Raw genomic sequence first — 24,790 nt, 5'->3', positions numbered from 1 at the left:
GTGAATGGGTAGAGCTGGAATTAAAAGCCCAGTGTTTTCACTTAGGAAGTATGGATATTCTGTTAAATATCCGTTCTGCCTCTCAGTTTCTAGATTTCAAGGTGAGGACTTGGGTCTCCTACCAAGAGCATTGCCTGTTTGACTGACAGGTACACACAGCTATATTTAAGATGGATAGCCAACAGGGGCCCGCTGTATAGCACAGGAGACTCTGCTCAATGTCATGTGGCAGCCTGGGCGTGAGGGGAGTCCGGGGGAGGAGGGACACGTATATATGTGTGATTGAATCCCTTTGCTGTCCACCTGAAACTATCACATTGTCAATCAGCTATACTCTAATACGAAATAAAAAGTCTAAAAAAGAGCACTTCCTTCTGTCAGGGCCACTGTCACAGATTTTACTGGAAAATGTGGCAGGTGCAGAGAAAATAAGTCAGCCGATCTGATGGAAATTTCATCTTCTAATGTAAGGCCTGACAAGTCCAGATGACTTTCCCTGTTCCACTGCTGAGAACATGGCCAAAGTGCTCCTTTTCCAGGCTCCACAGTGGCTTGCCCCTTCTGGCAGTCACGTGTTATTAGAATGTGCAGTGTCTCATACCTGGTCCTCAGCCTTTCTCCCTCCTTGCACATTGGGTGTATGTCCAGCACCTTCCCCTGGGAACTTCATCTCTTTACGTGGTGGAGTCCTGGGGGACCACGTGTCAGTTCGGGTGTGTGATCCCCCATCCGAAATTCCAAACCCAGGGAGCTAGATTTGGCAGCAAGACACAATCTGAACTGACACAGGCTATTTATAATCTTTATTTATCCCATGTGTGAATATTCACATTTTGCTGGAGAACTATTAATGTGTTTAACTACTGGGTGTTGTCCCAGACCCTGCCGCAGATATTCTATCATATACAGGTCTTGCCCCATTTAAAATCCCAAAGTTTTGAATCCTGAGACATATGTGGCCCCAAGGATCTGGGATAAGGGGGGGATGAGCCAGTCATCTGAAAAAGTTCCCTTGAAGTTCTGCTGCTTCTGCTTCATCATGAGAACTGCCACCTTGCCCTGATGAAGGGCCCTGCTCCCCCTCTCCCCAGCAAGTGTAGACAGAGCCATTGGCGCTGGTCTGCCCTGGCTGGCTCCAAGGGCCACCGTCCATGTGTCCCGGCCCCCGGGCTAGGTGTCCTGACTCTGCCTCGTTCCAGGTCCCCCGGGCAGTGAGAGCCTCCCTCCCACCACCAGTGCTTCCAGCAGCTCCAGCAGTGTGGCCACCACCAGCAGTGAGGAGATGCGCCCCATCAAAACAGAGCCGGGGCTGTCGTCCCACTATGCGCCCAGCGGCTCCCTGTCGCAGGTACTGCCCGTGCGGGAGTAGACTCCGGGTGGCCAGGCCCCCAGCCGAGGCAAGCGGCTGTCCATACAGGGGTCTATTTCAGCATACCTGATCAAGCTACAGCGATTTGGATACACAACCATGATATACTCTGTGCCAGGCTTCCCTGGTATCTTAATGGTAAAGAACACGCCTGCCAATGATGAAGACACAGGTTCGATCCCTGGGTTGGGAAGAACCCCTGGAGAAGGAAATGGCAACCCCCTCTAGTACTCTTGCCTGGGAAATCCTGTGGACGGAGAAGCCTGGCGGGCTATAGTCCAGGGAGTTGCAAAGAGTCATACTTAGCAACAACTGTGCCAGGACCAGTGAAGACGGGCTGGCACACAGCATGACTGCAACCCAAATCAGACCGTGGGCTTGCTGGGGGAAGTGGTGAACCCATCGCAGGCTGTGGGAGGCAGAATGGGGCTTTCTAAGCAAGTCTGTCTCCTCAGTGAGGGTGGCTTGACCTTGGCGGTAGGTAGATTTTAACAGGAGGATGAGGTCCCTCCTGGCCTGTGGAAGCTGCAGTGGGCAGGGTGGGAGGTTTGGGGTTGGTGAGGGGTCACAGGCAGGATGCTATTGTAATGAGAGCTGGCTGCAGGTCCAGTTTCACACGTGTGTCCGGAAGATGGGCCAGCGGGACCCTCGTGTCCCTCTGTCAGATATGATGGCAACCCTGCTCCTCCACCCTCTTCCCTCTGTGGTTCCCCCATTTGGGACCAGAATGCCTCCAAACTTGGTCATGTTCTCCCATTAACTCATCTCTTCTCCTGTACTTGAGGTGAGCATGTCCTAATGAACTTTCTGCCATCAGAGTGAAGAGAAACTGATCCTGTGGGACCAGGAGAGCCAGGAGCCCCTTCTGGGCAGGGGGAATGGCCTCTCTTTGGACAACAGAGATTGATGGTGCTAAGATTGTAGAAAATGTCTGATGCAATCATCGAAGGTGTCTGAGAAACCAGAATAGTCACAGGGTTCCTGGGTCAGTGCTCACAAGCAGCTGGTCAGTCAGGAAGACCCCTTGCCTCTCATCCTTCAGGGGTCAGGGGGCCAGCAGTGCGGCATGGTACCTCTCCTGCCCTTGTCTTTTGACCCTGTCCTCTGGTCCCCTTCCTGGGGTGGGAGCCAGCCTGGGTACAGCTACAGAGCTCTCCGGTAGGAAGGATCCCACTGATGGTATCTTATACCTTTCACTTTCAGACGTTCTCGGTCAGCGCGATGTCTGGCCACGGGTCCTCCATCCACCCGGTCCTCTCTGCTCTGAAGCTCTCCCCGCAAGGCTACGCGGCTTCTGTCAGCCAGTCACCACAGGCCAGCTCCAAGCAGGACCCTTGGAACAGCCTGGCCTTAGCTGACAATCATGGGGACATAATCACTGCATAATGTCACCCCTTCCCTCCTTGGATCCTGCCCGGACTTGAGGACACGGGGGACAGCAGAGATGAGGCTCTGGGCTCCGGGGTGCTGGCCTGCTCTGTCTGGGAATGACTCCAGACAACAACTGGGAAGAAACTTGAAGTCAATGATTTGCTTAGGGGATTTTAGCGCATACCTTTTTAAGGGGGGCGGGGACTGGAGAGCTCAGACTCTGATCAGAAGGAGCCCACCCCCTTGCCTAGGAGCTCACCTCAGCCCCTCCCACGGAGCTGCAGACTTTTCTCATTTTTCTGCCCCATCACCCCCGACAAGAGACGAGAAGTCCTTCTCCCCTGTTTCCACCACTGCACCCAAGATGGTGGACTTTCCACGGTGCTGTGGGTACCGGGGATCCCAGGGCAGGTAGAGCGGGCATCTGTTGGACTTGTGTTGGGATGCCTCGCCCCGCGGCCGGTCCTGCCCTCGGCCAACACTCCCCTTCGGGCCCAGTGCACCCGCTTCCCTCATACTGAATCTTGACTCCAGAAACACTGCGTGTAGGGCCAGTGTTACCAGATGCTGCATGGGGAGAGTGGCTTCCGCAAACTCGCTACGTGGCAACCTCGCGTCCCTGCAAGTTCCTCCTGCGGCTCAAATCGCTCCTTCTCTTCACCCCCGCCCTCCTCGAGGCCTCTGAAAAGAAACGCCCCTCCGCTGCTCTCGGTGATTCTGCTCTGCCTGCAGTTTGAACTTCTCCCCGAATCCTTCTTCCGCCCCGTCCACGCTCAGGGGCGTTCCTGAGTAAGAACAAAAAAGGTTCTGCTGCTGAAGCGAATTTCACCAGCATTCATCTGAGACTTGAGAGCCTTCTGGACAGGATGCCTGGTGGACGGCCTCCGCCAGCGCGGCTGGGGATGCGCTGCGTGGGGCGGGGTTGTTGGCCTGGAACTTGCGGATGCGCCCTGGTTCCCTGGAAACGCACCTGTTGCCTGGGCCGCAGGCCGAGTCCGTCTGAGGGGCGCGCACTGCCTGCACCCGCGTCCTTTCTCCAGCAGACGGCGTCTGTCCAGGAGGCAAAAATGCTAGGGATTTTCCAATATGTATTTAAACAAACACAGCACAACTCATGGAAGAAAGACGACGAGCGATGAGAGATGATACAAGGGCGGGAGGGGGCGCCTAATCGCTCCCTCGGTTTGGCAGTCGGCCTCCTCTCCGCGTTGCTATCTGCTCTCTACCCGTGACCCGGGGCTCGCGAAGATGCTGCCTTCCGTGCCCTGGCTGCCAACAGAGTGTAGCTGACTAGCCTTCCTCAGTGCTACGCCAAACAGCCAACCCCCGCCCCGCAATCCTCCCGGCGGTAGCAGAGTTATCTTTAAACCCAGGTTCTGTTTTAATCATCATTTACATTGGCTTTCTTCTACGAAAGCCGCCCCTGACCCCTTGTATACCCTTCCCTAACCCACAAAACTGCTAACGTTGTCTTAAGGTGAAATGGCTGTAAAATCAGTATTTAACTAATAAATTTATCTGTATTCCTCTTTCCCTTCTCCTCCTCCCTCTGCGGTATTTTCTGAGGTTCTCTGCTGCCCGTTGCAAGGCAATCCTGAGCCTCCGAGGCCCCTTTGCTCAATCACTTTTCCGTCCGTTCCTTTTGGCAGTTGGCCGAGGCTTCGTCTGTAGGTGCTGGGGGTTAGTGACAAGGACACGCATCCAAGCCCTGCTGCTGACTAGTCTGTGACCTCGACAGGTAACCTCTAGGTTTGGCTTCCTAGGGCGGGTTGAGCCAGCCCTTAACTGAAGTTCCTGTGGCCTCTTAGAAGTTGCCACCCCCACGAAGGGGGACATTTTTAGAGCTGCTGGCAAACACTGGTAGCTCAATGTATAGGAGAGCTGCGAGGTAGTAGCCTCTCCAGTCCATCTTATTTTCGACGTGTGCTGGAGGGTCACACTGAGTTGTTTGCCATCTCCTCCATTATGGTTTGATCCAAACAAGCCCCCGAAGGGCTCCACACCAGTGGGAGAGGAGGGGGAAAACCTCTCCTTTGTCCCTTTTGTCTTCACTTTTGTAGGCTTACAGACTTGCTTACTTGCTTCATCTTAAAAGTGGAGGCGGGTTGAGGGGGTGACTCAAGTTTGTGGAACAGAACCCAGACAGGGACATCCGCTCCCGCTCAGAACTGTTGGTAGCAGCTTCCTGCCTCTCAGATGGTTTATACCCAGTGGGTAACTGAAGGTCTTTGACCTTTCACAGCACCCTCGTTATTTTTTGAGCAAGTGAGGATAAAAAACTATAACAAGCATTTGACATAAAATTGGAAAAGCCTTTAAACTGGTTATGAAATAGCCAAACCTATTCAATGCATCTACCATCCAGAAAGATGAGTAGTTGATAACTCTGGCAAAGAGTAGCAGAAAAGATTCAGAAGCAAAAATAAAAGCTACTATGATTTATATTAGCCTTGGGGAGGATGTGTTTTCTGATGATGAAGTCGTAGCTGAAAACATTTTTGCCACTTCCCTTTAGGAATGGCTTTCAGAGGATGGATATATATATACCTACACACAGAGTACCAGAAGATTGACCTCATTCCTTATATGGTCATAACTTGTGCTTCACCCCAGATGGTAAAATCCAGCTTTATTCAGCCTCCTAGCTCACCAGACTGGGTTGATTTTTCAAATCAAATGTATCCTCAGAACAGGTCAATAATAATGTTAGTCGCTCAGTCGTGTTCGACTCTTTGTGACCCCAATGTCTGTAGCCTGCCAGGCTCCTCTGTCCATAGAGTTCTCCAGGCAAGAATACCAGAGTGGGTTGCCATTCCCTTCTCCAGGGGATCTTACCAACCTGGGTCTCCTGCATTGCAGGCAGATTCTTTTACCATCTAAACCACCAGGGATGCCCCAGGAGGTCAAGAGGTCAAGTTGCTACCAATCAGGATATTTGAAAGGATGCAATTCCCAGATGGTTGGTAAGTGGCTAGAGGAAGGATGGGGAGGTGGGGGTGGGAAGTGAACTCACAACAATGGCGTCCTTAGAATAAGTGCCTGCCCTAATATGGTGAGTGCAGTCTCCAGGGGGTGTTTGTTCAGGCTGAGACATCCCTCATGGTCCCTTTCAGGCTCACCACTCACTATGACAAGAATTTTGAAGCGCAGATCAAATCATTTTAACATTCAGGGGCATCAGTCCTTAATATCTGACTTTTCGATACCTTTAGAGGGTAAGTAGTAGCAGATTTAGCCATGATTATGTGCTTCACCCCAGATGTTTGGCTTGGGGTGACAGTAGTGAACATAAATTTATATTAACTGAACATGCACCAACTAGACCAGGGCTGGGGGTTATTTGATGTCCCCCTCTTCCAGGCCCCCCAGAACTTACTGATGTGCACAGTAGTGCACGAGAAATGTGGTCATTTGGCAAGCTGCTGTCGGAGTGGAGGTGACTGGTTTTCAGTTTTAAATCATTTTCTGACACTGGAGACAACTCTTCAGATTACATCCTTGCCTTGCTTGAAGCTGGAACACAAACAGGCCTCCATCCTTAACAACACAGATAGGTATCTTGCCAGAACCAAGGACAAGGCTCAGAGCTTCCATGTGTAGCCTGGGAAGTGGAATCCGTGCCCCTGGGGACTCTGGGCCCTGGACACTGTTCCTTTCTGTTCAGTGACTGCACCCCTGTTCTGTGGCCTCCTGGGGGCACAGCTGCTCTGTGCCAGCCTGGTTCCTGTGCGATTATCATCTCCCCTCCAATAGCTGCGGCAGTCCAATTTGCAAAAAGACATCAGTGACAAGGAGAGCTAAATAATCCAAGCAAAGATGGCACTACAGCAGACCTAGGTTCTCAAAGTCCAGTTTTCTTTGGGTCTGGGCATGGCTGGATCACTGGCTGAAGCCTGGGAAATTGTGGGTTTAGTTGTACAGAGAGAGGGGCAACCGCACACAGCTGTGCTCTGGGGTTCACAGGAACAGTGGGAACAGGAAAATCCTGTAAGGTGCCTGCTGGTGCTCTTAGGCCCTGACTTAGGCCTCCTGTGGTGTCAGGAGGTCTTCAGAAGGACCCAAAGAGGGAGCATCTCCAGTGAAGCTGATAAATGAGAACCATCATCGCCCCCCCAGCACACTCACAGTGTATCCCCGCCCCGCTGTGCGGTGACTGCCCTCTGTCCTGCAGCTGTGGTGGCCCTGCTTCACCTGAGAAATAAACATGACCACAGAGGTTATTAACCAGATGCACCTGAAGTTCAAATCACTGGGTGGTTTCAGTTTCCAAATCACTGGATCTCTGACAGCAAGGAGTTCATCCAGATGAAGTTCAATACTAGTAAATGATACCAGTGAACAATACACACAGACCCCTCTTACAACAAAGATATTGTAGTCTCTTGTGCTGCTTCTCTTTTAAGATAGATTTAGTACACCCCCCCCAAAAAAAGATTTAGTCCAATGAAATGGGTTGTAATTAGAGATGTGAAACATTTAGATTTTTTGTCCCTCTGTCCTTTTGCTTTACAACTCATGAAAATTTTTTTTAAAAATGAAAATTTCATTACTTCTAGGGTTCTTGATTATCTAAGACTTTGGGGCTGGGATGTGGGACAAAAATGGTAAGATTGAAATAACAGAATCCTAAATAGGATTGCTGTTCTCTGCCGAACAAAGCAATGAGTGATGCCAGCTAACGTGCTTTAGAAGGTAAAGTTGTCTCTTCGTTATTCACACAATCCCCAGACTTCGCTGTTGGGATGTGGCCTGGAAACACTTTCAGGAAGTCTTCTGGTCCAGCCCCCCACAATGACATCGTTGCAGAATTCCTTAATGTGGCTTCCAGCCTGACCACAGCTAGCTTCCCCATTCCACCGTACCCCTACAATAGTGCCCATGTTTTGAAATTATTTTGCCTGCACAGTTATTGGGCTTCTCCTCACTTTAGCTCAAAAACATAACCACATATAAATTACACTTCAATTTTTAAAGAACAAAAAGCATAACTGCTCATCTCTGCTGACAAGTACTACCAGATCACACAAGGATAAGTGTGAGGAATTCCTGGTAGCCCCTTCCTTACAGGAGGATTTGAGTCTGGGGTCTGTGGGAGTACAGGGGAGTTACAAGAGACAAGCTACTAAAGATTAGGGTAGTATAGCTAAGGTTTCCTCCCAGTAGCTGGTTAGGGAGAGTCAAATGGAAGGGAAACAACCCATCTAGAAACAGGATACCTGGATTGGGAGACCATGCCTGATGCACTTACAGATCATGAGGGGATCTCAGGGATCATTTGGTGCAAACCCTTTTGTCCCACCATCATAAAAGACTCACCCATAAAAAACTCATCATAAAAAAAAAACTCACCCAAGGTCACAGAGCCGGCATGAAGAGGGGTGCTTCCTCAGCACCTACTCACTACTCCCAGGGATCGAACTCGCGTCTTCCACATTGTAGGCAGATGCTTTACCATCTGAACCACCAACGAAGTCTGCACTAGGCATAAAGGTTGTCAGATACGACCACTGCAGTTAACACACTCACCATGGAGGGGGCGCCAGCGTTCTCTCTCCTCTGTGCAACAGCCTGATTTTCAAACATTCCATCTGAGGCCAGCCGAGAAATTCGACTTTAAAAAGTTCCTGCCACTTATTGAGCACTCCTGCACGTCAGACACTTTAGCAGCTGTACATACTTATTCAAGTTTTCCGAAATCCTCAAAGCACTCTACACACGAAGAAGATAGACATGAACTCTCTTAGGTTTTTTTTTTTTTTTTTCCTAATATGAACCATTTAAAAACTCTTAATTGAATGTGTTACAATATATTGTTTCTGTTTTGTTACGGCTTTCTGGCCGCGAGGCATGTGGGATCTTAGCTCCCTGAGCAGGGATTGAACCTGCACCCCATAAGTTGGGAGATGAAGTCCTAACCACTGGACAGCCAGCCTTGGAATTCCTCAGCCCAAGGATTTTAAATAGCTTGCTTAGTACAGAACTAGTACAGGCAGAACCAGGATTCAAATCTGACTCCAGAATCTGAACATTTATTATAGCCCACCCCCGCCACTCCCAAAGAGTGGAAACCTAGGAGCTGGAAACCCCGCACAACCTGGGTCTAGGTCCCACTCCAAGATGAAGTCTTTCAACTTCTCTTCAGAAGCTGGGGAGAATCCTTGGTTCCAAATTCTCCAGTTGAGACACGATGAGAGAAGGTCCACTGGGGAATATGGCTCACTATCGACAGTCACAAGTCCAAAGAAGGGGACAACTGGAAGATACCCCCGCCCGGAGCCTCACTCTCCGCCCTCCAAGTTCCCCAGGTGCCCCTGGAGACACATGAAACCTCCTCGACGTGGTTCAGGACCCCCAGCTCTTTCATTGCACCTGTTTGGACCGAGGAGCCCGGAACCCCTACAGCCCGGGGCACGAGCCCCGCCTCCTACGCTCACCAGGGGGCGGAGCCCCGAGCGACCCCACCCCCCGAGGGCGGAGCCTCGCCCTACGCGTCCTAGTTCCCCGCCCCGCCTCCTACGCTCACCAGGGGGCGGAGCCCCGAACGACCCCCACCCCCGAGGTTGGAGCCTCGCCCTTCGCGTCCGCGTCGCCCACCTCGCATCTGCCTCTCCCCGAGGTTGCGTGCGGGCCTTTGGGGTCCCGGGTTCTACGGGCCCAGAGCCGGTGAGTCCAGCCGCGAGCCCCACCAGCGGCGTCGCACGCCCTGAGCGGGTGAGGGCTGGAAGTCGCGTCCTCGGCGGTAGCGCCCCCCCACGCCCAGTTGGAAATGCAGGGCTTTCCCAGCTTTACCCTCTTCACCTGTGAGCCGCGTGAACACTTCGTTACCGAACATTTTAGAAGCATCCCTCATGAAAACCCGTACCCGGGTCCAATTTTTCTTTCTTTTCGGCTGTTTGCCACTTTTTAACCCACCGCCTACCGCCCCGCCCAACCCCCCAGGCTCCTGCAGTGACCGTCTGCCCCCTCTCTGCACCCTCCGCCTCTCCCGCACATCACGCGGAGGAGGCGTTGGGGAAAGCAGCCATTTTAGACTTCTGGGGAGTGGGGGAGGGGTGGGGAATGGGGGGGGTCGGTCTGCAGAGGAAAGGGGACGCCGGCGACGCCCCCTCCTCTCCTCCTTTGTGGTCCGCTAGCCAGCCCCTTAACCGGCGTCGCGCGGTTCGCCGTTCGGGGGAGGGGCTCGAGGTTGGGCGGGGTGTCCCCTTGGAACCGGCGTCCCTTTGGCTTCTAAGGCTGTAACTGAGGCAGCTCGCGGCCCAGCTTTCCATCTCCATAAGTAAACCTAAAAAACACATGCCCTTGTGTCGAAAGATCTTAAGGATCAGGTGCATTTCAGACGGAAGCTTTTCCAGAAGCTTCCTCTGTGGGAGAGGACCAGGGCGCAGAGCTGGCAGAAGTTCAGGTCGACCTAACTGCGGCGGCCGGTCTCCCTGCAGTCGCGCAGTTTTGTCAGGATACTCTGTCGAGTGTCTTGAAGGTCTGATTAGGGGCAACCACACTACATTTTAGTGAGTCTAAAGCACCATCAAAGTAAAAATACATATTAATTATTGTTATGGAATGTGGTGCTAATTAAACAGTGAGAAAACATGGATTGTAAGAGACACCTCCATTTCTGAGATTTTTAAATTCTTTTCAGGATTACTGAAATGCAGTAGCTACCAGGAAGTAGCTACCATGCCAGGAAGCTGCTTAGTTCCTTGGGTTTTCGTCATCATTTGCAGGCTTCTGCAGTTGAGGAAATCGGTGGATGAGAAGTATAAGCGTGGGGGTGAATGCCTTCAGTGTCTTAGAAGCTGGGGTGCTGAGAACTTAAGACTCAAACATGTGAATTACCCCCACACAGGACCCCAGTGGACTGCGATGATTTGGGGCAGGAAGAGATGGGGGTCCCAGGTGACCTACATCAGGGTTAAAATGAAACCCTAGCAGTTTCTCAGTTATCAGGAGTAATTTTCTCTAGTTAAGCTGGATGTGGCCTCTCCCTGATCTGACCTGCATGACCCTGTGACTTGTCATGGTCCTGAGTTCTGCGTGGTTGTTGCTTACAGAATGCTCCTGCTAACAGGATGGTCCTGGCAGGCTAAATCGGCATCTGTGTCCCTTCCAGCTTTCTCTCTCCCAATCATCTCTCCACTGAAAGAGGGGAGATAAGTACCAGCAGTGGGCTGGGATGATTTGTGAAGGCAGACAGAGGACGACAGAGAAAGCATGGAGATGAGTTAGGGCTGCAGTCCAGGAAAAAAGTTAACAGGGCTGGCTCCTGTTCAGGCTGCAGGGTCACAACGGAGGGCGCTTGTGGTGTGGTGCCTGGCATGTTGTTGGTGCTGCTTGGGGAAAGGTGAGGGTCTGGATGAGGCAACCATCCTTGGGAAACTGACTTACACCCTGCTGCAGCTGGACTTTCTTTTTTTAAAAAATTTGAGGGACATTTTATTTATTTTTATTATTATTTTTGACTGTGCTGGATCCTTGCTCTGCATGGGCTTTCTCTGTTTGCAGTGAGCCGGGGCTTCTCTTGCTACAGAGCATAGGCTCTAGGCACTCATACATTAGTAGTTGCAACACTCGGGCTCAGTAGTTGTGATTCACGAGATTAGTTGCTTCGTGGCATATGGGATCCTCCCAGACCAGGGATCGAACCCATGTCCCCTGCATTGGCAGGGGGATTCTTATCCACTGCACCACCAGGGAATTCCTGGGGTTTCTCTTTGAACTGATCACCTCCCTCCCCAACCACATTCCCTTTTTGGCTGTGTATGCTGTCTTAAAGTTGATGGCAAAAACAGTGGCTACTTGAAAGCTTGGAACCCACCAGAAATGCTGGAGAAACCAGCTAAGTCAGCAGCCTCTTTCCCCGTTTCTGCCTGCAGGGATGCCAGAGGGGCCGTCCGTGAGGAAGTTTCACCACCTGGTCTCCCCCTTTGTGGGGCAGCAGGTGGTCAAGACAGGAGGCAGCAGCAAGAAGCTAAACCCCACGAGCTTCCAGTCCCTCTGGCTGCAGGACACCCAGGTGAGTTCACCGACTTCCAGCAGGTTTGTTCCACACCTCACCCCAGTGGGCCAGCTGCATCAACACAGCCTGCCCCTCCCCTCGGTTTCTCTCAAGACTTTCTCTGCTGTTAGCCCCTTGTCCCTGAGGGTAGCCACGCTGAGAATCCATGCAACTCCTCCTCTGACGTTTCTTAGCCTCAGGTCAGTGGCCTAGTGGCCCATGGAACTGTGCATGAGCTGCATATTCACATTCAGGGTCTGAAGTGATTCTGGTGACTCTAGCTGCGTCCATTGTGCACCTTTGGTTGGGAACAGTTTTTAATTTTCTGGGGCCAGCAAGGAGGTGAGGAAAGAGCATTGCCTTAAAAAAAATTTTTTTTAATTTACTTTTTCATTGGTGGAAAATTGAGTGTAGTCTTTTGTTCTGGGTTTCAGCCTGGCTCATCTTTGCCCTGAACGTCAGTCAGTATTCCCTAAAGGGCTCACATGGCCGCTTGCCAGTCTGATTCATGCCTCCCCCTCTGGCCTGCAGCTCACCCTGCCCTGGATCTCTCCCCAGTCATGTTGAACTGTTTGGAGCTCTTCTCACAGCCCTTCTTGCTCATGGTTTGACATGCTGATCTTCCTTTTTCTCCCTTCTCCACCCCCATTCCCGTACCTTCATGTTACCATGATAATTCCTAGTCTCCTTTGGATTTAGCCTTGCCATCACATCCTTTGAAGAGCCTGTTCTGCCTGTGCTGGGCTGGGGGAGCGACCCGGCTATGCTTCCAGGGCACCTTATATGTCCTCCTGTTGGCCCCTCATTCCTGAATTTGTCCTGCCTTTTGATTGGAGGGGACAAATAAACAGGACAGGGGCTGTGACCTCAGCATTATTGTATTCCTGGCACTTAACTTGAGTGTCTGGTACTTAGGAGACTTATAGTAATTGGTGGTCGAGAGACTAACGAGCTCTGCTGCTGCTTAGCTGTGTGCTCCTAAGCACGTTACTCAACCTCTCAGCTCTAGTGTCTCTGCTTGAGTTGTAAAATGGGGTAAACCACCTACCAGTTAAAATTGAATTAAGTAGACTTTATACCTGGCACATAATAGGCACTCAGTAAATACTAGTTCTCCGTCTTCCGCCGTGCCCTTCTATCTCTCTTTCCTTTCTCTCTCTCTGTCTCACACATACATCCCAGGCTATAAAACCTCAGTTAGAACTGAAAGATGTCTGTGAGAGGTCTGCTGGACCTTCACATGTGTTTTCTGCATTTGAAGGAGGGGCTCAGGGAAGGGAGAGTGGTTAGCCCAAGCTGACATAGGCTGGCAGGGGGCAGAGACTGGAGCCCACGCCCTCTGACCTCCAGGTCTGCACGAGGGCACCTGTACTCTTTGTCCACACTGTCCTGCAAAGTTTGCAGGACACAGGATTAATGTCCCTTTGTCTCTGGATCCCAGAGGCCTGCTAAGATGCATCTTAGCACCTGCTGTCACAGAGCTGGCTTGTAGAAAATAATTTTTTATAACAGACTCAGAAGGCTGGCTAATCCATGAAAAAATTGGAAGCCATTCCTCTTGGGCATTCTAGAGTGGCCCTGCATCCAGTGTGCATCTCTTTCATTGCTGATATGATTGTTCCACTTGCTTCTAATCATTTTGAAACCTGTATACTAAGTGCTCATACGACTGGAGCAAAAAGCAAAAGGCAAGTCCCGAATACTCAGGTTGGGAAAGCTTCATAGAAGAGGCAGGAGGGGAGACATTTATATTAGGATAAATGACTGGATGCACCTCTGCCAGTCTTCCCCTTTCTGGGTCTAAAAGGCTCAGTCTTTGTGGACTGCAGTAGTAGAACACCTCACCCTAGTTGGCTTATAAGCAACAGAAATTTCTCACGGTCTGGAGCATGGGAAGTCCAAGGTCAAGGTGCCAGCTGATTCAGTGTCTAGTGAGGACCAACTTCCTGGTTTGTACACCACTGTCTTCTTGCTGTGTCCTCATGTGGAGGAAGGGTGGGGGAGCCCTCTGCAGTCTCTTTTCTAAGGGCACTAATCCCATGTATGAGGGCTCCACCCCCATGAGCTGATCACCTCCTGAAGGCTCCGCCTCCAGACACCATCATATTGAGGGTAGATTTCAACATATGAATTTTGGGAAGACACAAGTAATTCTATATCAAGTCTTAGATCATGTTCATCTTTTTCTAGGTTCATGGAAAGAAATTATTCCTTAGATTTGATCCAGATGAAGAAACTGTGTCCCTGGGCAGTTCCCCACTGTCAGAGCCTCTACGAAAAGGAGAGCAGAAGGACAAGGCCAGGCACCACCAGGAAGCCCCTGACCAGTCCTCCCGGTCCCCTGGAGGAGACAGTGCTGTCCCCAGTGGAGACGATGGTCTGCAGTGTTTGGGGGGAGACAGTCCTGCAGGAGGGGCTGAGAGGTGGCTGCAGGTCCGCTTTGGTTTGTTTGGCAGCATTTGGGTGAACGAGTTCTCCAGAGCGAAGAAGGCAAACAAGAGGGGTGACTGGAGGGACCCTATTCCCAGGTGAGGCATGATCGAGTAGGCCATGGACTGTGACTGCGACTGTGCAGGGTCTAGGGGTTTGCCTGGGCCAGACTCTGCAGGCACGCTTGGTGGTCTCCACCTGCGCTCTGGCAGCCCACTTCTCGGAGAGAGAACCCACTACCCTGGCCGCCGTGATGGCAGGGAGACTGTGGTCTACACCGGGAGAGGGGCAGGAACCACCTGGCAGCTTGGAGAGTGGGGATAATTTCCCCAACGAACGTGGCCCGAGTTATATCTACTTTCTTTGAGTGTTTGGGGTCATTAAGTTTTTAATTGGATTATGATCAGGACAACAGCCTGTATGTTTTCTACTTTTGGCATCAAAGTTTGCAGCCAAAAACATAATTGATCTTTGCTTGCATTTTATATACATAAATGAAGATAAAATGTTCATTAAAAGTAAAACATTCTGATAAAAACCAACCAACTGAAAAAAGTAAAACACTCTGTAAATGTTAAGAATAGGTAGTTGTTTTGATTGCTCAGATTTTCTCCATTCTTGCTTATTTTTTGTTTATTTAATATGCCAAACTCGGGAAGAGGAGCATTGAAATCCCCACAGTAGTTGTGTTTTTATAGTTTCTCTTTGTCTCTCTAAGCACTTTAGGGGCTTTGTTTTGCTGCCCTGGGTCGCGCCCTGACTTACAGTTTCATTGCAGCTACATTATTAAATAATCCTGTGCCCTCTGTCTGCCTTTAGACCTAATTCTGTTTCTCTTGATATTAACAGTGCTGTTCCATGTTTGGTTGACTCACTTCTTGGACTTTTTTTCCACTTGGTTATAGGTTCATTTTTTTTTTCACTTATTTTAGGTATGTTTGTTAACAACAGTGAATAGCAGGCTTCTGTATCTCTTTAAACTCAAACTGAAGCTCCTTGTTTTGAAATTGGGTAACTAGGCTATTTGGATTTTCTTTCATTTGCAGTCTTACTCTCGCTTGTTTTCTTCTGTTGGATTTATCAGGATTTATCACGTTTCTTTTCTTCCTTTTTTTTTTTAAACCCCTGTTAATTTGGAAGTACTGCTATTCATCTTCATCCTGTTGGTAATAATCTTATCTTTAAATGATATCTGTTCCCCCTCCCTGGGTTAATAACTATCAATTTTTTGATAGCATTAAATTAATGATCTTCTCCTGTATTATTAACACTGGTGTTTCACTCACTCTCTTGCCACCCTCCCTCCAAGTTGAGACTTTTAAAATATTAGTATTTCTACTTCTATACTCTTCTGTCACTTCTACCCCATCTTCTGTGTCTGCTGAACTAGTTTAGAATTTTAGTTCCAGATTGCTAATTAACTAAATTGTTAGTTATGTATAATTAAGTGGTATTAAAAACATATGAAGGGTGTCCTTTGTTAGGAGCCTGCTTCCCTCATACTTGGTTTACATTCTCAGGAGCTCTGCCATGACTGTAGACCTCAGATCGCACAGTGGATGTCACAGGGTCCTGTGCTGACCTCTTCATCCATCCTTTCCATCTCCCTCCACCTTGAGATCCTGCTGCTTTCATTCCCATTCGGGATGTATTTTTCCTTGAGTAGTCACCTCAGATGCCATGCAGAGGTGTTTTTCTGAGTCCTGTTCCTCTCAAATTGCCCCTTAACTTTCACATAAGGTGCGTGAGTCTTGGAGTCCAGCTGCAGCCTCTCTCCCCTCACAGAGTGACCCCCTGTCACTTATTGGGGTTCATGGAGGTTTCGCCTCTGTGTCTGCGGTTCAGGAAGCCCAGGGGAGCGAGTGTGATCTTGCCCAGGATGGGAGAGGTGTCTCCTTAGCATCGGCTCTCTGCCCTCCTTCCTAACAAGCCCTGCTTTGTGCTGTAGCCACACCTCCTGAACTTGAGACTCTTCTGTACGTCCCAAGTTGTCTTCTATGTGTTGTTATGATCAGGAAAAAGGAGAGTATATATGTTTTCTTTTAATTAATCCATTTGGCGGTGAGAGTTTGACAGTTCTGGCAGAGCCGTCCCTTTTGTCCTCTGGGACCTGAGCTTCTCCAGGTTTGTCCTGCGTGGAGTGGGAGCTGTGTGTGCACGTAGGACCAGATGCCGCTGGCATAACCCTGAGGACTGTGGCCTCTCCTCTCTTCCCAGGCTGGTCCTACATTTCAGCGGGAGCGGCTTCCTGGCCTTCTATAACTGTCAGATGACATGGCGCGTCTCTTCCCCTGTGTTCAGTCCCGCCTCTGACATCTTGTCAGAAGAGTTTCACCGAGGACAGGCCCTGGAGGCTCTGGGCCGGGAGCAGCCCGTCTGCTATACACTGTTGGACCAGCGATACTTCTCAGGCTTAGGTACGGCTGATGGCAGAGGGTGGTCCCCGTGACAGACCTAGTGAGAAAGTCCCTTGTCTGGGAGGTGGGACACTGGGACCCACCGCAGGTTCAGGGCTCCTGGGCTCTACTTCCCTCTTTTTTTTTTTTTTGCCTTGTGGCATGTGGGGTCTTAGTTCTCCAACCAGGGATTAAAGACAAACCATGCCCCCTGCATTGGCAGCGCAGCGTCTTAACCACTGGGCCACCACAGAAAGTCCCTTCCCTGTTTTTAAAATGAGGGAGTTGATCAGGCATTTCTGACCTCTCTCCTACCCTGATTATATTGTTAATCATAGTTGGCCTGACAGCCTCCTGGAGCGTGACCATCTAGAGAGCAGGGGTCACATCCCTCCAACCTTTTTTTTTTTTTTATTTGTAGTGTATAGTAGGATCATGGTAGATCCTGCACCCAGAGGAGCACAGGCTTCTAGGAGCAGCCTTTAGGGTAAATTAGCAAGAGAAATGCTCTATAACTAGCTGCTATTACGGACAGTAATCATAACAGCTGACGTTTTTCAGGTGACTGACTCCACCTTGCCAGGCACACGGTTCCATCCTTACTGCTCTTCTGCAGGATGGCCACTTACCAGTTCTTCCTTCATTCAGATGAAAAATTGAAGCAAAAGACCCTTTGTTCTAAGGCCACAGCTGAGATACGAATCAGGTAGTCCACCAGTGAATTAGAGAGAAATTTTGTCTGAAGTGCTTGGAAAGAGCAGTCTTTTCACCCATCCATTGCTCCACACATACTAAAGGCCTGCCTGCCACCAAACCCACTTTCTCTCCTGGAGGAGAGTGTTAATAACCCAGCAGACTTGGACTCACCTTCCTGGAACTTAAGATAGACTGTGATAAATGCCTAGTGTGGGTTAAAGAAAATGCACTGTTGGGACATTTTGAAGAAACTTATTGATTCTGAAAGGAGAGGTCAAGGTTGACTTCATAGCAAATGAGACAGGAGTAGAAAGATAATAAAATAACACCTTCTCATCAAACCAGTATTGTAAAGCAATCAATTAAAAATAAGTAAATATTTTAAAAAATTAAAATGCAAAAAATAACACCTTCTGAACACTTTCTATACTTCAGGCATTAAGCTTGACATTTTAAATAATAATAGCAGCTAGTATTTATTATTACTCTCCACATACCAGCGTAGTGCTCAACATTTGTATGTATGTGTGAGAATTCACATTTACTGCCCACGAAAACCAGGTAACCCACCCCCATTTTAGAGAGAAGGAGACAGAAGCTGAAGGATGGCAGGAAATTCACTAGGGTCAGGTAACTGGGTCTGGTTGGGCCAGGATTCACAGGCAGGCACTCAGATCCAAGCCCCTTTTGTTAATCTCATTGCTGTTACATGGGCCACGTGTGAGTTTTATGTCATTTCATCTTTACAACCACCTCTGGGGTGTGTGCATGCTAAGTCGCCTCAGTTGTGTCCGACTCTGCAACTCTATGGACTGTAATCCACCGGACAGGTAAGTGTTAGCAAATCCTTTGCAGATGGGGTGACCGACTCAGTGCAGTGACTCCCTTGAGATTCCCAAGGATGCATGGTTGCTCCTGAGGTGCTCCCTATGCTAGCTTTGCTCTGTTTTATTAATTTTGTGGCCAGCTATTCTTATGGACTTTTGCCTTCCCTCGTTCCCTCCCCACCTTCTTCTAGGAAACATCATCAAGAACGAGGCCCTGTTCAGAGCCGGGATCCACCCGCTTTCTCCAGGCTCCCTGCTGGGTCTTCCGCGCCTCGAGGCCCTGGTGGACCACGTGGCGGCCTTCAGTGCGGACTGGCTGCTGGGCAAATTCCAAGGCACGCGGCAGCACACGCAGATCTACCAGAAGGAACAGTGCCCTTCCGGGCACCCGGTGGTGAGAGAGACCCTGGGGCCCCCTGGGGGCCTCCAGAGGCTCACGTGGTGGTGCCCCCAGTGCCAGCCCAGGCTGCCAGCGGGTGAGCCCAGGCACGCGCAGCCCTCCTAGAGCGTCCAGCCGCCTTCTGCATGGAGCTTTGCCCTGAAGGGACTGTGATGCCTGAGCACTGCAGACAGAGCTGTGGGCAGAGGTTGGGACTGGGCACAGGAATTGGGTGGTTGGGATGCGAGTACTGTTGATGTCCATCTCACTGGAGTTCAGTCTAAGACAGTTTTCACAGAGTTCGATTTTGTTTTCTGCTGGTTTTGGTTAATTCTTCCTATTTGATCCCCATTGTGAAAGATGAGACAAGTCACAATGGCACTTTCGGGGAGACCTCCCAAAATGACAGTGTGGCAGAGAAAATGGGAGACAGCCTGGCCCAGCACTGCTTTGCAGATGTTTTATTTGGTTTGGTTTTGGTTTTGAAATACTGGCTGGAGTTAAGATCCTCCATTTGAGAACCAGGAAAAGGGAATTATTATCTTCCTTTTTCCCCCAAGAGGGATCCAGGGCTGAGGAGGAAGTAACAGGAGAGTAGTGCTCGAATTTAGCCTCCCGATTGGACCCTTCCTGTGGGACAGAGACCCCAGGAGGAGGAGAGACAGGATCAGGGAGCTGGCCACCTTCCTGGTGTGTCCAGTGGGTTATAGAAAAAAAACAAAAACAAATCTCCCCTAAAGTGCTTGTTTCCTCCCCAAGGTGATGTATCTGTGACTGTTGACATGCTCACCAGTACAGGGATCAAAGTTGTTAGTGAAACCTCGAAGAAACCAGGACACAAAAATAAAGCTGTTCGTTACTTTGTGCTGTCATCTTTACTTGGCAGGAAAGATTCTTTCACCATACGTAACTGAGCTCTTTGTGAACGCACCGTGTGAGACGTGTTGAGTTGGCCAGATGGGTCTACTCACAAGGACCGGGGCTGGGAGGAGGGCAGCCATGCACTCTTCACTCTTGTCTGTCTGAAATCCTTGAGTTGCCCACGGTGGGGTGGGGAAAGCCACCGGATGGCAGGCATTGGCTGGGGGCCAGGGTGGTGCCCACACAGGCCATTTCTCTTAAGTCAGTGTCTGTGAGGGGCTGGAGTACAAGAAGGGCTGGCCTGGGCAGACATCACAGCCTGCATGTGAGTAGACACTCAGTGAGATTAATAGAAAAGGGAAAACGCTGTTGGCAGTTGTTGAGAAAAGAAGCCACAGAACTAGAAACAGCAGTGGAAGTGGAAAGGAGGAGAGATGGGAGGGTCACCATGGTGATGGATGTCAGCTGACTGAACAGGGAAACAAGGTTGGGGACGGGCTGAGGATGGCTGAGGCCTGGCAGCTGAGAGCTAGAGGAAGCCACCCCCACCTTGCCCTTGAGATAGAAAGTCGGGGGAACTGAGCAGGTTCCATGAAGAGACAGACCTGGTGCGCTGAGCTTGGGGTACCTGTACCTAAGCAGGGGGACAACAGCCAGGAAGCCCCCGCTAGTGCAGGCTTGCAGACATGGATTTGGGAGCTTTCCTTAGAGCTGAGGGTCAGTTCAAGAAGGTTAACAAGGGTACTTGTGCAGCATGAGAAGGATGGAGGTCACAGGAGAGCTTTAAGATCTTTTGCATAAGAAGCAAGAGATGACAGAAGCCAGCTGGAGATCAGATGGAATAGGAGGAGAGAACTGTGGGTGCAGCCAGTGGTGCACACACTAGAGAAGAGGCCTCTGAATTTGACAGTAGAGCAAATTTGAGGTCATGACCTTCAAGAGCCAGTTGTGCAGAATGCAGCCAGTCTGTAGGGGCTGAGGACTGGGTGGGAGCCCAGTGAGCTGTGAGGGAGCCCCGCTCTTCAAGAAGGTGGTCCTTGAAGGGAATGAGAAAGAGGGTCACAGACGGAAGTGATGTGAGCATGTGTGTATGATTGGGTGAGGGGGAAAACAGGAGGAAGAGAAATACCAGTGCCAGCATGTAGAGAAGCCTGGGCTCGAGTAGGAAAAGAGAAATAGACATAGAGAAAATCAGTCAGAGGTGAGGTCTTTTGAGGCACAGAGTAGGAGTTAGGGAGCTTTTGTAACTGCTGTGAGCGGAAGTTAGAGCTCAAGGGAAGGTCGTAGAACCATGCTGGAGACCAGAGTAGTCCCTCCATTTCCCGACCTTGTCCAGCAGTCTCCAGTAACTTGGGGTCAAAAAGAAGAGCTATGCTGGATGAACCCACAGTGGAAGGTTGTCAGGGTGTGAATGGTAGAAAGACAAGAGGGCAGAGGAGATTTCCTTATTTTATCATTTAAGTTTTAAAAATTCAAGCCATATAAAAGTTTATAGAGCAAAACATGGGAGAAGAATCCTCAGTCTACTCTGTCCTCTCAGGAACTGACATCATTTCTCTGACTTCAGTCTGTAATGAGGAAAATAGTAGCACCTAGTTGTGAAGGTTGATGACTACATTGTCAGTTCTGCAGCAGAACTGCATGGACTGGGTTCCACATGGAGGTGACAGGGAAGCAGAAACATGAAAGAAACAGAAGCACAGAAAACATGGGTGCCATGCCCTCTCTAAGATATCATTCATCCTCCATCCGGCACCATCACCATCAGCCATCTGGCAGGAGGTTCTTGGCCGAAAGTCTGAGGTTAGTTCTGTGAGGAGGAAAGGAAGAGCCAGTAGAGGCAGGCTGAATGAGGATGAGAGAAGATGGTGTTACAGAACCTGCAGGGCTAGGATGGGGTGAACAGTGGGAATGACTCCTGTGGCCCATGTGCCTGTTGGATGGGAGGAAAGGCTTTGCTTGATAGGCTGCAGGGAGGGGTGGGGAGTCCAGGTTTCACTTAGAAGTAAGAGGTGAGATATTTGAACTCTGCAGGTGTTAGAAAAAAGATTAACTTTAGAGCTGGAGTTTCATTATGCTTGACATGGTAAAAAGCTTGGAATTTAAATGTGAGGCTTCAGTGGCCTTCAGTTCAATTCAGTCACTCAGTCGTGTCTGACTCTTTGTGACCCTATTGACTGCAGCACGCCAGGCTTCCCTGTCCATCACCAACTCCTGGAGCTTGCTCAAACTCATGTTCTTTGAGTCCGTGATGCCATCCAACCATCTCATCCTCTGTCGTCCTCTTCTCCTCCTGCCTTCAATCTCTCCCAGCATCACAGTATTTTCCAGTGAGTCAGTTCTTCATATCAGGTGACCAGAGTATGGGGAGTTTCAGCTTCAGCATCAGTCCTTCCAATGAATATTTAGGACAGATTTGCTTTAGGATTGACTGGTTGGATCTCCTTGCAGTCCAAGGGACTCTCAAGAGTCTCTTCTAAGTGACCTTAGCCATTCAATAATTTATTCTTTTTTTAAAAAAATTTTTTGGCAAGTGAATAGGATTTATTAAAGAGAAGGAAAGTACAAAGCTCTCAGCATGGACACTGAGGGTGGTAAAGAGTTCCCCAAAAGGTGGGGATTATAGCAGTTTTATATCTTTATTAGTATTAATTACATTTTTGGTTGCTTCCCTGGATCTGATTGCTGATAATTTATCAGACCAAAGACATTGAAAAGCAATGACAACCCTAGACAGCATATTAAAAAGCAGAGAAATTACTACAAAGGTCCATATAGTCAAAGCTATGGTCTTTCCAATAGTCATGTCCAGAAGTAAGAGCTAGACAATAAAAAAGGCCGAGTTCCGAAGAATTGATGCCTTTGAACTGTGGTGCTGGAGAAGACTCTTGAGAGTCTCTTGGACAGCAAGGAGATCAAACCAGTCAATCCTAAAGGAAATCAACCCTGAATATTTATTGGAAGGACTGATGCTGAAGCTGAAGATCCAGTACTTTTGCCACCTGATGCAAAGAACCAACTCACTGAAAAAGACCCTGAAGGCAGGAGGAGAAGGGAATGACAGAGGACAAGATGGTTGGATGGCATCACCAACTCAACAGACATGAGTTTGAACAAACTATGGGAGATGGTGAAGGACAGGGAAGCCTGGAGTGCTGCAGTCCATGGGGTCGCAGAGAGTCAGACACAGCTAGCGACTGAACAGCAACAAAAGGACGCATTCCAAGAACTCAGGACAGAGGGTATAGCTTTAGGCTAATGGGGTGAGATGGTTATTGAAAACAAGACCAAGGTCTCAGAGTCCTACACTGACTGCCTAGCAGTTTCTACCTCAGTCCCCACCTCTAGACATGGAGACTCTAAATGCCATTGTGGGGAAAGGGGCAATGACCATTCTGGCTTCTCCAAGCTGTGTAGGGGCATCATGAAGGATGGCAGTTAGATCTTCACCACTGGGATGATCTAGTGAACCTCGGTATGTCATCTTAGGCTCTATTTCCATAACCATTTGAAGCTTGATAGCTTCAACGTGAGACATTACAAAGCGAGAGAGACAATTTAGAATACAAGGGCCAAAAAACAATATAAGCAAAATAAGACTTCCTTTCAGGACCAGAGGTTTCCACCAGGTGGAAGTTGATACCCAATTCCATAAGGTGGTCGCAAAAGGAGGAGTGGAATCAGCTATTGCCTCAGCTTGACTTTTCAGATCATACATAGGTGTTGAAGGATCCCGGATGAGCCCCCAAAAGATGAAATGAGAATCCGAGTTCTTGTTCACAGAGCCGAAGAGTGAACTTCATGAACACGCAGAAACTCATGGTAGCAAGTGAATAGGATTTATTAAAGAGAAGGAAAGTACAAATATCTCAGGATAGACACTGAGAAGGGATAGAGAGTCCCCAGTTATTATTTCATAAATGCCTCCTAAATGCTAGGTCTGAAAATACAATGATAAACAAGACAAGAAATCTTCTATACTAGTAGGAGGAGGCCAGCTTGTTACAATAGAGTGTTGGAAGCATTTTAGTAGGTTACAAAAAAGTGCTTTATGTGTCAGGGTGGGGGCCAAGTGACTGCCTATCCGTGGTGTAAAAGTTCCAATACAGTCTTTTATTTCAAGCCTTGGTATTCATTAAAAAGTAGTGGAGACTTGTGATGTGGCTAGTACTGTGCCAGCTGCCCTGTTTCGACACAGTCCCTGACCCTGAGGGTTCAAGGTGAGGTGAAGGGTCAGACAAAGGATACTTAGCATACAGAAAGTTCAGGATGAGAGTAACCAGTAAACATGATTGAAGTAACGAGGTCTGTGGAAATAGAAAAGTCCACTGGAATAAGAACAAGCAAATGAGGCTTTTTATTCAGAGCGTGCTATAGCAAGGGCCTCAGCCCCCATCACTGGCATGTGACTGAAACTCAGAGGCAGGCAGGGAGTGGGAAGGCTTTATAGTCCAAAAAAAACAACAAATGAAATCATCATTTTGCTCTGATGGGAGGAGGTTGGCAACAGGATGCTGGAAGCAAGCTAACTAGAAGTGGGGTGTCTTATGTGACTGGTTTGGGGAATATATTTGGCTTTCTGTAGTTGGTCCTGAGTTGGAAGCAGGGACAAAAAATAGAGAAGTAGTTGATCAAGTCCTGACCATTCCAGGCTGACCGGTGCAGAGGTTATGGGTAAGAATTCTTTTATCTTATTTACTCTGGCCATTGTCCGTTTGTCCATACTCAGTTTCTGGTTGGGCACCTGGATCAGACTGGGGGAGCTGGATGAGGCTCCAGGTGTGTCTGTAGTGAACAGCAACGTCACCACATCAGACACATCTGTCTCTTACTCTGGACTGGACTTCTGCCTCTCCCTCTTTGGGGTAGAACCTCATCCACCTTGTCATTATTCCCAGTGTCTGCCATGTTGTTGGTGTTCAATGGATGCTTGTTAAATCTGAAGAACAGATAAAGGAGAGGCCAGGGAGCTTCAAAAAAGGTTTCAGAGTAGTCAAGTGATTTAATAGGAGGCTGAAATCCAAAGGGAATTTAGGTGCCAAATGATGAGGGAATTTTTATTTTATGCCAGAATCCTCAATTTTATCTTGAAAACATTTCCTTTGTGGAATTTAAAGTTGAAAAAAGGGAATGTTTTCTACAGGATCCTTGTAACAGGGAAGTGAGGGAGTGCTAAAACTCTTAGCTTTGTGTTTTCTGGCCAAAAGCAGTATGCAAGTAGAGATATAAAGTTACAAGTTGACATGAGTTTTTGTTACTCTTGTTCAGTAGCTCTTGTGTCCGACTCTGTGACCCCATGGGCTGCAGCACGCTTCCCTGTTGTCCTTCACCATCTCCTGGAGTTTGCTCAAACTCATGTCCATTGAGTTGGTGATGCCATCCAACCATCTCATCCTCTGTCATCCCCTGTTCCTCCTGCCTTCAATCTTTCCCAGCATCAGGGTCTTTTCTAATGAGTTGGCTCTT

The 24,790-nt window shown here is 49.1% G+C and overlaps 2 protein-coding genes across 5 annotated transcripts in view; both read left to right on the top strand.

Moving 5' to 3' along the window:
• Window positions 1-2,755, top strand: part of GATA4 (GATA binding protein 4) — a 45,941-nt gene extending 43,186 nt beyond the window's left edge. For both annotated transcript variants that reach the window (XM_065908243.1, XM_065908242.1), the window contains exons 5-6: window positions 1,200-1,348; window positions 2,573-2,755. In XM_065908243.1, the coding sequence (XP_065764315.1) occupies window positions 1,200-1,348; window positions 2,573-2,755 (332 nt within the window). The remainder of the gene's footprint in view (window positions 1-1,199; window positions 1,349-2,572) is intronic.
• A 6,527-nt stretch (window positions 2,756-9,282) lies between these two features.
• On the top strand, window positions 9,283-19,323 carry NEIL2 (nei like DNA glycosylase 2). Of its 3 annotated transcripts, none has more exons than XM_065907975.1 (5): window positions 9,283-9,403; window positions 11,614-11,753; window positions 13,926-14,263; window positions 16,383-16,582; window positions 18,276-19,323. In XM_065907975.1, the coding sequence occupies exons 2-5, from the start codon at window positions 11,616-11,618 to the stop codon at window positions 18,587-18,589; spliced, it is 990 nt and encodes a 329-aa protein (XP_065764047.1). In that variant the 5' UTR covers window positions 9,283-9,403; window positions 11,614-11,615; the 3' UTR covers window positions 18,590-19,323. The 3 variants fall into 3 exon arrangements, with proteins under 3 accessions (XP_065764047.1, XP_065764048.1, XP_065764045.1); XM_065907976.1 differs by having other exon boundaries at window positions 9,351-9,451; XM_065907973.1 differs by lacking the exon at window positions 9,283-9,403 and adding an exon at window positions 10,523-10,636.
• The last annotated feature ends 5,467 nt before the right edge of the window (window positions 19,324-24,790 follow it).

This window comes from Muntiacus reevesi, chromosome 17 (genome assembly GCF_963930625.1).
Source record: "Muntiacus reevesi chromosome 17, mMunRee1.1, whole genome shotgun sequence".
Classification (NCBI taxonomy): domain Eukaryota; kingdom Metazoa; phylum Chordata; class Mammalia; order Artiodactyla; family Cervidae; genus Muntiacus; species Muntiacus reevesi.
The sequence above is the reverse complement of the archived record's forward strand: the minus strand, read 5'-3'. Positions and strand labels throughout refer to the sequence as shown.